Genomic DNA, 16,882 nt, shown 5'->3' on the forward strand with positions numbered 1-16,882 from the left:
AAGACATGATTCTCATTTTCAACTTCCAAGGCATTACATACTGTACACAAAACGTCTGTTATTGCGGCATCTTTCTTACATCTAAATTTGTTTATCTTCAGATTGTTGCGGGAAATTCGGAATTTGCAGTATGCACATATTAGGTATTTGTTTTTCAATTCAGTGATATACGGTTCCAAGTGAAGGTTATATTTGAATTGTGAATAGTATTTAAGAAAAGTTGAGCTGCAAACATCATTATGCCAAGTCTGGCAGGCTATATCTTTGATGAGTTGTTCGAAGGTTAGGGTGAATAACTGTACATCGCCAACGCCTTGGTTTAGCCATACATGTGAAAACCCGTTTCTGAATAAAATAGAATTACTTCACATCTCTTTCGTCACTTGCTTCTGAACCCTCGCTTTCCACCTCTCCAGTCACCGTACATGACTTCAGATGTCTCCAATGTCCAATCGCCCCAATGAACAATTTCAATCAGAGACTGAGACCTTGTTTAAGTTGGGAAACAAGTTTTCTTATACGATCCAGAGCTGTTGTGACATAACCCTGCTTTTAACATGTGAAGTGAGATGGCTATATTGAATGTTAATGGTATGACACATGTACAGGTACAATGAAATCGTGTTGAATGCCAGACCTTATTAAATGCCAAACTTTAGAAAGATTTTTGTCAGTCTCACATTAAGTTTATGCATAATGGATGTCAAGATTGCTTATATAAGTTTAAATAGCTATGTACAGTCACGCCCTAGTTAAGCTGACAGTGGGCAGACTACACAAGATATAGCTGACCGTTTTGTATGGCAGGCTTCAGATAAGCTGTTGTCGGGTTGAAAATTACACGCTTATGACCGAACCATTGACATTCTACCCACTTAAGATTTTGGAATGACAGAGCGAGGAAGGCAAATCATCAGTTCCTTGCATCGTTTATAACCTCACTTCTATAGTTATTTAAACATGTCCATTTCAGATTGTTGTCAGGCTCCAGGGTAGCCTTTGTCAGGTTGAAAACAGGGCGGATCGAGGATTTGGGAGAATGTGTGGGAGGGGGTGGATTGGGGGATGGGGGTGGAGGTTGAAGTTGGGGTGCAACAATACATGGTTGTGACACAAGAGATGAAATGGAATCGTATTTTGTTTGTACGTTACTGGTCACTTTCCTTAAGATTCCAAAAGGAGAAGCGTTCCGATCACTCTTATCGTTGGAAGACTTGCAGATCATGTATCTTCCATCATGTAATTCCTTATAATATCCTCAACATAAGGTATAGACTGGGATGTTATGGCGCTGTGAAATCTTGTGCGTACAGCCGAGGTCGAAATTGAGTTGTGGTCAAGCAACGTTGGTAACGGACAGTTCTTGTATGGGTGACCTTGTTTGGCAGCTGACTCCTGGCAGCTCCTAGAACTTCTGTCCCGCACCACAAGGAAACACACGAGGCATGTGTAGGCCAAGGGTGCTGAGCCAAAAGCAATTACTGCGCTTTTGAAGGTTGGGAAGGCTTCGAGAAGGTTGTTGTTGGCAACACATGCTCTTCACACTGTCCATGCTAGAATGTTGGTTCCTGTTCCAATCAAAGTTTTGTCATATATGCATTATGCATTATGCATTATTGACCTCTGAGGCCAGACCCATGACCTTCAGTCATGTGTTTCGGACACACGTGACTGTCTGTGTCTGATGTGTATTCCCGCAATATCACAAATTGGGAACACCAAAACATGCGCTCCATGCCTAGTGTCCACCTGAGGAATGGAACCCGGGCCTTCTCCGTGAGGAACGAACGCTTTAACAATTTGGCTACGCCACTGACCCTCTCAATCCGAGGGGCGGTGGGGTGGCCTTGTGGTTAAAGCGTTCGCTCGTCACGTCGAAGACCCGGGTTCGAGTCCCCACATGGGTACAATGTGTGCGGCCCATTTTCCGGTGTCCCCCGCCGTGATATTGCTGGAATATTGCAAAAAGCGGCGCAAAACCAAACTCACTCACTCACACTCACTCTCAATCCGATATTATAAAATGCCTGTATCAATCCTGTTGTACTAGCAATCTTGGTCCATCGATTGTCACAACTCATTACGGAAGGTTTACACAGATAGGAACTAAAATGACAATATTTTAGGTCCCAATCGACCAAAATTATTTAAACAGGGTTGCGAATTTCACTGCCTCAAAAGTTTCAAAACGTTTCACAGTAGCCATATTGAAGGCAACAAAAATGATGGTCCTATAATGATGTATACAATATGTTCAAGTGTTTTCTTAAGCAAATGATTGGCTTGCCGTTGCGTGTGTTTGTGATGACTGTTATCAGTAAGGCAGGAATAAGCCACCCCTTTCATGAACACTAGGCATACTTGTGATATAAATATCCAATAATAATGGATAACATATCATACCTGCAATACTGCTGAGTGTGGCGTAAAACTAAACTCACCCACTTATGTTACATACTTATTACACAGTAGAATCAAATAATAGCATTACATCATTTCGTGGTGATTCACCTTTTTCCATAGAAACGGTTTTCAAAAGTATCAAAATAGTTTCACTGACGGGGTCAATCCTATCACATTAGTTCATGCATTTACAGTCACGTTGCTAAGATCAAAATCGCATCACATCTATATTGACTTACTGGTATTGTGATGCTAAGGTCATTTTATAGACCGAGGCGGCGTATTCCAGTGTTTCCTTTCAAGATAATTAGCGTGGAATAAAGTTTGAGGAGTGGGTGTCCTAACTGTGAAAGGCATATGTCTACTTCAGTGAATCACATCTCAAACTGCCTGTGACCAACGATTACTCACAGGCGTTGAGTCCGCGCCTTACACACTCGGAGTTCCCTTCTGTCTACTGACATGGGGATATGGCATACGGAATAAGGAGCTGCAGAATTATTGACGTAACTGTGTCATGATTGTATCTGTTTAAAAAAATGAGGTATGATGTATGTACAAAATACGCTAAAAAAGAAATAGGCTTGTTTGTGCTATTGCTGTTCCTCCCCCATAGTACATGTACTTTTTTATATACTCACGCGCAAATGTAACGCAGTCACGTAAAAATATATATGAATGCAATTTTCAGCATTAAATACAAGAAATACAAACAGGGTCACATGGACAAAACCGTATCTCGCTGGTGCTGATTCGTAATGTGCTGAGAGGTTCGATACGGGTCATTTTGAACATATACTACTCTGTCCGACTTGTTCAGTTGCAATGCACTTTAAATCATGTACGGTCTGATAAAAATGTTCATTATATTAATATATCAGCAGTTGAATGGCGGAACCCGTGTCATGCCGACAACATCTCGTCAGTTTTCCTATCACTTGCTTAGTTTCCACATTCAAATGTGATTATTTTGTTGGGTAATAACTTTCAGGCATAGCTAGCCGAACTTTCTAACTTTAGAAACAACTTCGCACACTGCTTTGAAAAGGCTTACAAGTACAAGTGTTTATCTTTTATAGATATGTGAAGGTCCGGCGTAGACCTTCAGCAACCCATGCTTGCCATAAAAGGCGACTATGCTTATCGTAAGAGGCGACTAACGGGATCGGGTGGTCAGGCTCGCTGACTTGGATGACACACGTCATCGGTTTTCATTTGCGCAAATCGATACTCATGCTGTTGATCACTGGATTGTGTGGTCCACACTATATTATTTACAGACCGACGCCATATAGCTGGAATATTGCTAAGTGCAGCGTAAAACTAAACTCACACACTCACTCACTATCTTTTACAGACCTGTTAACATGGAAGCCGCCGTGCAGACATTCTCTTCGGTAGACTACCTTCTCTTCTCTCTAACCCTTGTTCTCTCAGCCGGCATTGGGGTTTTCTGGTCCGTGAAAACGAGGAAAAAGATCTCCCAGTCTCCAGACCATCTGCTGACAGGCGACCGAAAGTTACAGGTATTTCCGGTCACGATGTCACTGTCAGCCAGTTTCCTGTCCGCTGTATTTATTCTCGGAGTGCCCACGGAGGTTTACGTGAACGGTGGCATGTACGTTTGTATCTTGTTCAGTTACGTACCAACAATGGCCGTTGCAAGCATTTTCTTCGTGCCTATGTTTCACAAGTTGCGGTACACAAGCGCATATGAGGTGAGTATCCATTTTGAAAATTAATCCATAATGATCCGTGTTTGCATTGATCCTCTGTCATCTTTTGCTTTTTTTTTGTTTTGTTTTGTTTTTTGCTTAACTGCAGTTAGCAGTGAGTGAATTTGGTTTTACGCCGCTTTTAGCAATATTCCAGCAATATCACGGCGGGAGACACCAGAAAATGATCCTCATACATTGTACCCATGTGGGGACTCGAACCCGGGTCTTCGGTGTGACGAGCGTGCAGTTAGCAGTTTTCTATACGTCTCGCAAGAAGCGAGAACGTGTCCGATCTACTCGATCGATGCTCATGGTGTCAATCATACAACTGGAAAATTATTGACGTTAAAGAAGTAACAAACAAACATAAATTTGATTGATGTTGTGTGGTTGAATGTTTTACGTTGTGGATCCGGACTGCGGAGTAGCCAAGTTATTAAATCGTTTGCTCGTCACACCAAAGACCCGGGTTTGATTCCCCCATGGGTACAGTGTGCGAAGCCCATTCCTGGTGTGCCCCCCCCCCCCCCCCCACACACACACACACACTTTTAGACAACCAGTATGTGGATAGATAGCTTGCAAGAATCTCCTTGGTTTTGTCATCGGACCGGATCGGACGTGTCGTTAGGGTGATTGGGGCCTTGGGGCTGATTACATGGAAGTCAGTATGCTTTATTAAGCTGGATGTCATGACTAATTTGCGTCACTGTATCTCAGTGAGGCATCAGTGTATTGCATAGGCTAATAATAGTATCCTTGAATCACATTGGGTTATCATGGAATCTCATAGGCTATTATTTGATCGCAGTGGGTTGTCATTTTATCTCAGTGAGTTGCCATTGTATCTCAGTGGGTTATCATTGTATCTCAGTGGGTTATCAGTGTACCACATGGAGTTATCATTGTATCGTGGGGGTTGTCATTGTATCGTGGTGGTTCTTATTGTATTTTAGTAAGCTATCATTGTGTCTCAGTGAGTTATCATTGTACCGCAGTCAGTTATCATTGTATCTCAGAGAGTTATCATTGTTTCGCAGTGGGTTATCATCGAATATCATGGGTTATCATTGTATTGCAGTGGATTGTCACTGCAGCGCAATGGGTTAGGGAAGTCCAGCCCCATTTACCTATCCATACGCACACCCAAACACACACAGACACATACACTCTCACACACTCACACAAGTGCTAGGACGTGGATGTTTGGGTGCACCCGTGGCCGTCTGGGCCAGAAACCCATGCGTGTCGACGGAAGCGACTTACGGGATCGGATGGTCAGGTTCGCTGACTTGGTTGACACATGTCATCATATTCCAACTGCGTAGATCGTTATTTATGTTGTTGATCCCTGGATTGCCTGGTCCACACTCTACTATTTACAGGCCGCCGCCATATAGCTGGAACATTGTTGAATGCGGCGTAAAACTAAAATCATTCACTCACTGCATGAGTACATGCGTCTGAAACGCAACGTAAAACCCGGGTTAGACTTTTCAAATGGTTTGGTCAACTGGTTCACACTAATGACCTTGGATTTTTTTTTTGTCCGTTGTCATTGCTAGAATATTGCTTAAACGGCATAAAACTAAACTTACTTTCCAGCCGTTAACGGTCGTATCTATTTTGCCATTATGAGCAGTTTCAAAGGAACTCGAGTGTTGCCATTGTCTAGACCGAAATATGATCAGCTTTTCCTATCGCAATTTAAGTTGAACTTTTATTTGGTAATTGGGGTTCAATAAAAGCGAGTTCATTGAGTGAATGAGTGGATATACCGGGTGGGATGTCAGTTGAGCAGTCAGAGTACTTATTGACTAGATGTAATACATCGGGACCAGTGAAGGTCCGGGGTAGAAAAGGCCTTTAGCAACCATGTTTGCCATAAAAGAGGATCGGGTGGTCAGGCTCGCTCACTTGGCTGACACATGTCATCGATTCTTATTAGCGTAGATCGATGCTCATGTTGTTGATCACTGGATTGTCTGCTCCAGACAGATTATTTACAGACCGCCGCCATATAGCTGGAGCATTGCTAAATGCGGCGTAAACCCAAAATCATTCACTCACTCTAATACACCGATCACGTTAACAGAGTAATTTCATAAAAATCACAAAAATATTATCAATAAAACATAGACAAGCTTTACCTAAGACAAACATTGTCAAGTTGGCATAGACATAGCAGATAACTTTTCTCCTTCAGCGTGAGCAAGAATATAGCCGCATTATGCTACAGTTATATTTTTAAAGTTCACTGAGGTAATTTGGCACTTATATAAGAGCGGATATGCTACAGACGTAATGGGCCGTAACAATATATAGCTTAACGCACAGTCGTTATTGTTCATATGTCTTGCTGTCCCAAGGAGGAAGATTATGAAACACAAATTATTTTTAAAATGTCTGTGTTTACTTTTTAGTACCTTGAGAGACGGTTTAACAAAATCATCCGGATAATGGGATCCATGACGTTCACAATAGAAATGGTAAGAGAAAAAAAAAGTTTTAGGAGCAGTTTTAACAATTTTAACCTATCAAGTTTTAATATGTCAGTTTATATAACCACGGTGTTGCCATGCCGTGCTGCCTACTGAGACCCGCGATGTATCCAATGCTAATCGTCAGAGGGGACTTAAGGGACACATGTCATCGTACCCCAATAGCGTAGGGGGATGCTCATGCTGTTGATCACTGGATTGTCTGGTTTAGATTCTATTATTTACACACACCCGCCATATAGTTGGAATATATGCTTAGCGCGGCCTATAACAACGATCAATCAAGCAAGCAAGCAATCTACCTGCTGAACTTTATGAGAATGATTTGCAATCGAACACTGTGATATTGATCTAAAACTAATGATGACTTTATTTGTTTGAAGAGTTCTTGGGAAACTAATAAAAAGATGATGAGGCGATTGAGGCAAGAGTACCGAGATGACTGAATCTCGATAATAATATTCATGTTGCAAACCCATGAACAGACATTAACTTTTTGATCTGTTGATCTCAAATATGAACAGTGAAACCGTCTAAAATCACAGATGGAAGCGTATTTGTAACATACTAGTCATCATATATGAAAGGTATTAGTGACATCGTCTAAGAGTAGTATGGACGCCTATTAGGAGCATAATCTAAAAGTCTAATGCAGAAGCGTATTAGTGACAATCTAAATGTCATAATATGGAAGCGTATCAGTGAAGTCTAGGAGTCACATATAGAAGCGTATTAGTGTAAGTCTAAAAGTCATATACTAGTATTTAAGCGTATTAATGACAGTTTGAATGTCACATATGTACGCGTATTAGTGACAGTCTGAAGGTCATATGGGAGAGAGTATTAGTGACAGTTAAAATTTCACACATGGATCGTATTAGTGACAGTCTAAAGGTCATATACTTAAGCACATTGCCGACAGTCTAAAAGTCACACATGGAAGCGTATTACTGACTGTCTAAAAGTCACATACAGAAGTGTATTAGTCACGCAGTCTTTAAAAGGTTAAGAAGTGTCATCTGCTTAGATTGTTTCTTTTTAGGATGCTTCACTAATACGCTTCCTTTGTCATGATCATTGAGAACTTTCTATCAGCCTACATACAATATCTGCCCAATGTTCGGAATGTCGGTGGTTCGATCCCCTGTCCACTTTATACCACGGGAAGTTGAAATAAGATACTTGTTGTTACCCTGCCTGACACGCGGCATTATATGAAGGAATTACAAAAGGACTGGTAGGGTTGATGTCAGTACTAAGTATCTGGATCGGATAGGTAATTAATGCCGGATGTCAGTGTTAAGCATTTGGATGTCCGGTAAATCCGGACACTATCCCCGAGTAAACTTCGGTGGTCTGCCTCATACTTCAAAGTCAAAGTTGCCGCTTACAGTGCGTTATTTACAATTCCATATACATACATCTATACTTTATCTTGTAGATAATCTATCTGGGCGTTGTCATGTACACCCCTTCCCTGGCACTGAGTCAAGGTAGGTATACCAACATTCAGGTATATGCCATCAGCGAAACTCCCCTTGAAGATCCGGGTTAGAACTGGTCTTCAGCAACCCATGCTTCTTCTAACGGGATCAGCGGGCAGATTCACATAACATAACAAAAACAAACCTCAAGGGTACATGAGCCCATGGCCCCCGAGGGACCAGTAAACACAGCATTTATCTTACCGAACACCTGAATTTTAATTTTAGACTGTTTGAAGCACTTCTGTCGAATGCGAAGCGAATTTTTGCGCCATTTTGCAGACAACACAAGGTAAATAGATTTGGAGTTATCTCCCTTCCATCGATTTTCAATCGCAAAACATCTCTAGTTTCCCTGCTTCATGCTTGCTTCAGTGTTATTCGAGACAAAGAAGTACTATCGTGAAGCAACAGAAGAGTTCGGAATTCCCAGCGATGTACAATGAAAGTAATACATCGCCTGTGAGCGGGGTACATTGGAAATAATAGAATAGCGCTTAGCCAATCAGAAAGCGACATTCATGTGTGAGGTAAGATAAAGACCAATCAGACCATCATCTAAACTGCAAACCGAATTAAAAAGTTGATTTTGAAATTTGTCCGCTATGACAATTTTTTTTAAGAAAACAACAAATAAAAAACCGCGAGTCCTTGTTGTCAATCGGTGACACAGTCGTTAAAGGCGCCCTTCAAGATGCATCCCCGTAGGATTACATGATCGTTGATTCGATGTCGGCTCTCACGGGTCATGTGTTCATACTCGTCAGCACCTTGAGGGTTCGCCAAGGTAGTGAACGTCTTAGATCTATACTCCTCGAGTTTACTTACTACATCAAGCTGACAAACTTTAATATGACTAGAATATTGTTAAAACAGAGTTAAACACAACTCACTCACACACTCACTCATTCACTCACTCACTCTCCAGTGGAAATCCAAGATTCGACCTGTTTATGTTTCTGGGTGCGTGTGTAGATACCGTAATTGTGGGAATTGTGGGTGTCGCGTAAGCGGTAAAGTGTGACATGATCTGAGTCGGATGTTTTCCTCCCTATTCATTCTCGCATGCCGAGATATCACTGACATAATACCAGGCTTTACGGTATTCACTCACTCATACAAACACCCATTCAACCACGCCCGCCACCTACTTCCACTTACAACTCACTCATATTCCCATAAACTCACTCACAAACCCAATTACTCATTCACGCACCCACTCAACCACTCATATATCCACCCACTCACTCAATCATTTCTAATTCTACAGTACCAATATCGACAGCTTTTTGGTATCGTTCGTTTTTTAATTGACAACTATACAATTCCTCCGTTTTCAGTCACCGGACTATCCATGGAATTGTGCATCCTGACGGTTGGCGTTGTTTGCACATTCTACACGACAATTGTAAGTATTGCTACAGCTGTATGTGGCTACTGTATGTTATGTTGCTACTGTGAGCCATGCTTCAGTTTGATGTCATGTTTCATTTGGATGCCGTGTTTCAGCTGTATGTCATGTTGCAGCTGCATGGCGTATTGCAACTGTATGTCATGTTACATCTGTATGCCATGATTCAGGTTATGTCATGGAACAGCTGTATGTGATGTTGCAGCTATATGTCTTACCACAGCTGTATGCCATGTCGCAGCTGTATGCAATGCTACAGTTGCATGTCATTTTGCAGCTGCATGGCGTACTGCAGCTGTATGCCATGCTACATGTGTATGCCATGTTTCAGGTGTACGTCACCCTACAGTTGTATATCATGCTACAGTCGTGTTGCAGGTGTATGTCATGTTGCAGGTGTATACCGTATTGCTACTCTATTCAATGTTGCTAATCTGTCATCTGTTACAGTTTTGATCATGTTGCTTGTCATATGTTGTAGGGTGGTATAAATGCTGTTGTGTGGACGGATGTTTTCCAACTTTTAATCATCATTGGAGGGCTGTTCGCCCTTGTGGTACAAGGCGCCCTGGACGTGGGAGGACTGGGGAAGATATTCGAAATAGCCTCCCAGGGAGGAAGAATGCCATATTTTGAGTAAGAATTTGTTTGCAGTTTCCACAGACATTGAAACAGCTTGAATGTGCCCAACTAAAATATCAAGCATCAAAAACTGAATTCTAATCGGCGGTTTTTCAAGCAAGCGAGAGTCCTTGATATAGTGCTGATATTTTGTTATAGTGTTTGTGGCATACAAGAATGAGAACTCCCGAAACAGAGCACTCATCATCATCATCATCATCGTCGTCGTCGTCGTCGTCATCATCATCATCATCATCATCATCATCATTATCATCACCACCACCACCACCTCTAGTATCATCATCATCGCCGCCCTCTCATCAATCCTCATTCTCCCCATCAACAATATCACTTTCAATTGTAATTATTATTATGTGTTACAAATTTAGTGTATCATTACTATTATAATTTGTCAGCTTCAACCCAGATCCCTTTGTGAGGACTAGCTTCTGGACTCTGAACGTCGGCGGATTTTTCACTTTTCTCACAGTGTTCGCGTCCAACCAGGCCACACTACAGCGATATGCCAACGTGAAGTCACTCCGAGGAGCCCAGCTGTGAGCACAGTAGACAGTAGCGAGGGTGTGTGTGTGTGTGTGTGGAGGAGTTAGGCGGTAAAACATGTCGATGCGACCCAGGAGTATAGTAAATTAAACAAGGTTACGATAACCTAGCTCCGTTCTCGACAGGTAGGATGTTTATGAGAAAAAGATGAGTCGGTACTCTGTCTATTATGTTATTTGATGCCGTTGTTGATCTGTATTCACATCACCATAATTCTTTCTCTTACATGACAGGCATTGAATAGGTGCGCAAAGCTCGACATGGACATAATGGAGAATCTGTCGCAAGAGCTGACATCGTATTTCATTCGTTACTGCTAGGGTCCACGAATCCGTGGTGTACTGGGTTTAAATTGGCTTTAGCAAAGTGTGGTAGTGGGCGACTAACTGGACGGGTTTTTTTCTGTTCGCTGACTGGTTCACTCAGGTCATCGCATCCCATTTGATCAATGTTCATGATGTCAATCACTGAATTGTATGGCAGCGACTCGAATAGTAATGGTACTAGTAGTAATAAGTTCGCATATGTGGCACTCACATGCTGGCTGTTAGGCGCAATGATCTACACACTCATATTGGTAGCAAATCCTCACGGGTACCTATTTTACTGCCGGGTGAAATGAGATCGATTATTTACAGACCACCTCCATATAGATGGAATTCGGGAGTGGGGTGTTAAACACCAACCAACCATCCAACCACTGGATAAAACAATATTTACTTATTTGTTTTACATATTTTCCAGTGTCCTCTGGTTGGCCTTGCCTGTCGCCATATTGAATATGCTGTTGATCTGCGCTGTCGGTCTTGCAATATACGCTCGGTACCACGACTGCGACCCGTTCCTCAGTGGACGAATCGCCAAACTCGATCAGGTATGAGTGAGTGAGTTGGGTTTTACGCCGCTTTGAACAATATTCACGCAATATCTCGGCGGGGGACACCAGAAAGCGGCTTCCTACATTGTACCCAAGTACCAAAACTCCCATTAATTATACTACCCATGTACATTGTATCCATGGCCTTGGACGCTTTAACTACTAAACTACCCCTTCCGCCCCACCCACACATCAACCAGGAAGGAGGGTACATCTGCGTACAAATGATACTTCATCTGAATGCTATTGATACCCTGTATTATACCAAATTATATAACTCCTGAGTAGTAATGTTATCTAACTCGCTAAACATTGTTTAGGCCTTTATCTATTACTCACCCAACATTAGCAAAATATACTATCTCATCACAATTCAGCTTACAGAAAGAGTGCATTACACCGTTACAACAGGGATCATACATATGAATACATTTCATTTAAGCTTTTTAACAATACTATATTTAATTTTTAAAAGAACGAACACTGGTGTATGGAAAAGACGCCAAATGGCTTCAATCAACATATTATTTTTAATGAAAATTTTCTTACACTCAAAGAACAATTGAAACGTCTTTCCTGAGAATTCAACGAGGACATATACTCGGGTCACGCGTATACTCAGTCACGTGACCGAAAGAAAATAGTTCCGGCAGCACGCTATGTCATTACACGACGCGTAATCACACTGGAGATTACTTCAAAAGTGATGTCTTCAACGGGTGAGTGACAAATGCACTACTCTGTCAACAAACCAACCAAGTCAAAATCAATGAGATGATCATATTCGTATCATGCATATGTTGGCACAGGTTGCCCTGACGCTGCGGGCGATTTACAAAACCCAGATTCGTTGTGATTATGTTTCTAGGTTTATCAACACCTTATTAATACTGGAGAAGTTCACAGTGGTAAACATCACGATTGAAGGCTCACGTCAGAGCTTTCCTCTTTCATTAATGGGTGGGGTAGCCTGGAGGTTTAAACGTTCGCTCGTCCTGGGTTCTATTCTCTATATGAGTGCAGTGTGGAAGCCCATTTCTGTCGAGATGTTGCTGAGACATTTAAAACGGCGTAAAAACATACTCACTCACTTCAGCCATACACCGTGAGTTCCATAAAGGGACAATAACGGGCTTATCTATGTTTAAATGTCAGAGGGATTGTGGGGTAGCCTTGTTGTTAAAGTGTTCGCTTGTCACGCCGAAGGCCCGGGTTCAATTGCTCATATGGTTATCGTGGTTGAAGCCCATTTCTGGTGTCCCCCGCCGTTATATTTGTGGAATATTGCTAAAAGGGTTGTAAATGTGCCCGGATATGAGGAGAGTGTGGTCACACAAATGATAATTTATACATTGATGATGATATCATCTTCTCAGAAATAACAAATTACGGTGTGACGTGCAGCAACGATTCCATGGCTTGACTCAGCTTTGTTCATGTGAAACCTGAGGAAAATCGATATCACGTGAGGGGGACATACAGATTCCGTTGACTACGGCTGTAATACGGTCCGACTTACGAGCGTTAAAAATAGTTCTGAAATTGATGTTACACAGTACGTCATTATAATGAGAAAACGTCAACCAAAAAAGCAATTTTATACCACTATCTATACACTCTCTATATTGACAGATTGCACCGCTATATATGGTGGATACATGCTCTATCTTGACAGATTGTACCTATATATATGATGGATACACTTTCTATATTGATAGAATGTATTGATATATATGATGGATACACTCTCTATATTGGCAGATTGTACCACTATAGATGATGGATACACTCTCTATATTGACAGACTGTACCGCAATATATGATGGATACACTCATTATACTGACAGATTGTACCGCTACATATGATGGATACCTTCTCTTTATTGACAGATTGTACAGCAATATTTCAATGCTGTATTTTGACAAACACTACATGTGATACCTTCTCTGTATCGGCACACTGTACCTTTATGTGATGACGGATACATTCTCTATATTGCCAGATTGTACTGTTACATGTGATGGATACCTTTTCTATATTGCCAGATTGTACCGTTGTACATGATGGATACCCTCGGCAGTATTCCCGGCCTACCTGGACTATTTGTCTCCTGTATATTCAGCGCTTCACTCAGGTATGCAAATAATAAACGCAAACGCCAAACACGAAGCATCGATGTTTGGTAGTATAGTTGTTTCTTCAACTTAAACATAACCTCTTATAGCAATCCTACGTATACTGTTGCAAAGGTATAAGTTCGATTCTCCACATACATAAGGCCCATTTCTGGTGACCCTCGCCGAATATTACAAAAGCGGTGTAAAACTAAACTCGCACATTCAGTAATAGATAGTTACATAGCAAACACTTTGTAATATCATTCTCATATCTGTGACAGTGTTAGGCTTGTGCCGTTGCGATTATCAAGTTAACAGTCCATGTATAGCGTACCATTTAGATCCCGGTTAGCAGCCCGTCCTTGTCATCCAGTAAGTTGTATGCTTCATTATAAGAAGTGAGATTTTAAGTCCAACTGCCCGTTTAAGATCATTATGTCGGATAACATGCATATAATCTCCAAATCAAAGCAGTACAGTGACTATACCAGGAATAAACCTGAAGGGTGTCCTCTCGTTTAGCCAGATTCTGTCAAAACTGGTCTCTCACATAGCCAGTGAGAGTGTGGCTGATTGGGTGGGGTTGGCTGATTGGGGTTAGTGCTTTGATAACATTTTGTTCAGATGAGCCATAATTTGTTTCAACAAAATACTTTTTAGTGAGCTTAGTGAAATTTGTATTAAACTGAGAAAAAAGAACATCAGTATGGTATAATTAGATTTTTAAGAGGATTTGAGGAAATGCTCGACGGGTGACATTTGTTTTACAGTGAGATACAAGATGGTATTGACATTGACCTGAATTTCAGGAAATGCTCAATTAGTGAAATGTTTTAACTAGTCCAAGATTATTTATGCAAAAATAATTGTTATTCCGAGCACAACCATACAGACCTCTGGTTTCAACAAGAAGCAGCTCGAACTGCACACATAACTTCTGCATCTGATAAAGTTTCACCAATTCTAGAATACGATTACATCACTTTGTATGCTTAATGTTATTATGATATCATGTGTAATATTACATACAAACGCACGCAAAAACACACACTCTCTCACACACACACTCACAGACACACACACACACGCGCGCGCACACACACACACACACACACACACACACACACACGCATGCATCTTAAATATCGTCGCATTGTAGATACAGGCCTTAGACCTTGAACAAATGAAGTTAGCGATGAACCAGAAGATCTACCTTGAATCATGAGCGAGAGCTGAGAGGTCTCTGTGCTTTCAAGTAAAGAGAAAACGTTTCGGAAACCACGTCTTTGTTGCATATCTTTCACCTTTGGCTTGAAACTATTTTTCTTTTGTTGCCCGCTCACAAAAAGCTGAGACATCCCAGACTAACGTTAGCCACTTAAATTGGTCTGAATACATAGTTTCAGTAATTTTTGTCAGAATGGAATCTGCAATTGTGCGTACAACCAGGTTCCACCCCAGACCAGGTCGAGGCCGTTGGAATCTGGCAAGTCAAGCCTTTGTCTGTTGCGGTTGGTATTTTCACGTATCTGTTTTCAGTACCGTCTCATCTGGAGTGAACTCCCTTGCCGCTGTGTCGATCTGTGACTACGTGACACCATTCCTTGCGTTATTCGGGAACAAGCCGTCTTCAAGAACACTCTCCATACTCTCCATGGCGTGCTGTGAGTCACAGTCCAGATGATTTTGAAAACTACAATTTCGGAAGGGTTATGTTCATAAACTCAGTTCGTAATTTCTGCATTTATGGATCCCACCCCACATAATGAGCACATTCTCTTATCAAATTTCTGTCAAAAAGTTAGAGTTTCAAATATTTTCTCGTGTCTGCTTCGAGTATTTTCTCTTTACTTCAGTTATGTTTATAGTGGCAGCATTAGTGAGTGAGTGATTTTAGTTTTACGCAAAACGAAGCAATATTCCAGCTATGTGGCGGCGGTGTGTAAATAATCAAGTCGGGCCAGACAATCCAGTGATCGACAACATGAGCATCGATCTGCACAATTGTGAACCGATGACGTATGTCAACCAAGTCAGCGAGCCTGACCACCCGATCCCGTTAGTCGCCTCTTACGACAAGCATAGTTGCCTTTTATGGCAAGCATGGGTTGCTAAAGGCCTATTCTACCCAGGACCCTCACGGGTCGAGATGTATTAATAGGTTGAGAAGTTCCTCTAATGCTCAAACAAATAAAATAAAATATGGGTTATAAAAAGGCATAGTCGCTGATAATTAACATTAGGAGTTATTAATTACTTCGTGTTAAAGTTGAAAATTACTATTAGCGTTGTTGGATCACGGTGTCACTTATTAACTAGTTCAAGTAATCAATGACAATTACTTTTAATGAATATATAAGTTCACAAACTCATTTCAGGTTAAAGTTATGTATAAGTTAATACATTCAATAAATATTTAAAACATGTAAAGTTTATTAGATCACGTTATCTTTAATAGTTAGCGTGCACAATTATTTTTCAAAAGCCACTTGACATCATCATTAACAGCAAAAACTGAAATGTGACATAGTTTTGTTAGATCACGTAAAGTTGGACAATTAATAGCACATTTTACTTACATTGTAGTTCAAGTAATTGTTTGAAATGAATAGTTATTAATAAATTCACCTAATAAATTTAGACTGACATTAGCAGTTATCATTCTGATATCATCATTAACAGCAAAACTGATAATTTACATAGTTTTGTTTGATCACGTAAAGGTGGACAATTAATAGCACATTTTACTTACATTGCAGTTCAAGTAATTATTTCAAATTATTAGTTATTAATAAATTTACGTACTACATTTAGACTGACATTAGCAGTTATCATTTTTGATGATATTCACAGAAACTTAGCAAATATCATCAGCCTTTTTTTTAACTGCAGCAATATTCTACGGGATGCTGACGGTGGGCTTGGCGTACGTCGCGGGTGTTGTGGGGAAGACCGTGCTACAGATTGGTCTCAGTGTGTTCGGAATGCTGGGAGGCCCGTTACTTGGGCTGTTTTGTAACGGGATGTTCTTCCCATTTGTAAACTCTTGGGTAAGTCTGTGATAAATCACCAGTCAAGTTAAAACATTTACTACACAACCGTCTCGTTTCATGCTGAATGGGTTCCGTCCTATTGCGCAAATAAGTCCAATAACCAGTCCAGAATTCTGAGACCAACTCATTCAG

General features: G+C 41.0%; 2 protein-coding genes across 2 annotated transcripts in view; one reads left to right on the forward strand and one right to left on the reverse strand.

Moving 5' to 3' along the window:
- LOC137258832 (glycosylphosphatidylinositol anchor attachment 1 protein-like) overlaps positions 1-8,300 on the reverse strand; it is a 155,634-nt gene extending 147,334 nt beyond the window's left edge. Inside the window, exon 1 of the mRNA XM_067796526.1 lies at positions 8,287-8,300. The gene's annotated coding sequence lies outside the window, so the exon portion shown is untranslated. The remainder of the gene's footprint in view (positions 1-8,286) is intronic.
- LOC137258834 (sodium-coupled monocarboxylate transporter 1-like) overlaps positions 1-16,882 on the forward strand; it is a 43,926-nt gene that overhangs the window by 19,680 nt on the left and 7,364 nt on the right. Inside the window, exons 2-11 of the mRNA XM_067796528.1 lie at positions 3,761-4,121; positions 6,545-6,610; positions 8,064-8,115; positions 9,447-9,514; positions 9,999-10,153; positions 10,555-10,695; positions 11,447-11,576; positions 13,626-13,714; positions 15,237-15,361; positions 16,590-16,747. Coding sequence (XP_067652629.1) covers positions 3,771-4,121; positions 6,545-6,610; positions 8,064-8,115; positions 9,447-9,514; positions 9,999-10,153; positions 10,555-10,695; positions 11,447-11,576; positions 13,626-13,714; positions 15,237-15,361; positions 16,590-16,747 — 1,335 coding nt within the window. The 5' untranslated portion in view covers positions 3,761-3,770. The remainder of the gene's footprint in view (positions 1-3,760; positions 4,122-6,544; positions 6,611-8,063; positions 8,116-9,446; positions 9,515-9,998; positions 10,154-10,554; positions 10,696-11,446; positions 11,577-13,625; positions 13,715-15,236; positions 15,362-16,589; positions 16,748-16,882) is intronic.

This window comes from Haliotis asinina, chromosome 12 (genome assembly GCF_037392515.1).
Source record: "Haliotis asinina isolate JCU_RB_2024 chromosome 12, JCU_Hal_asi_v2, whole genome shotgun sequence".
Classification (NCBI taxonomy): domain Eukaryota; kingdom Metazoa; phylum Mollusca; class Gastropoda; order Lepetellida; family Haliotidae; genus Haliotis; species Haliotis asinina.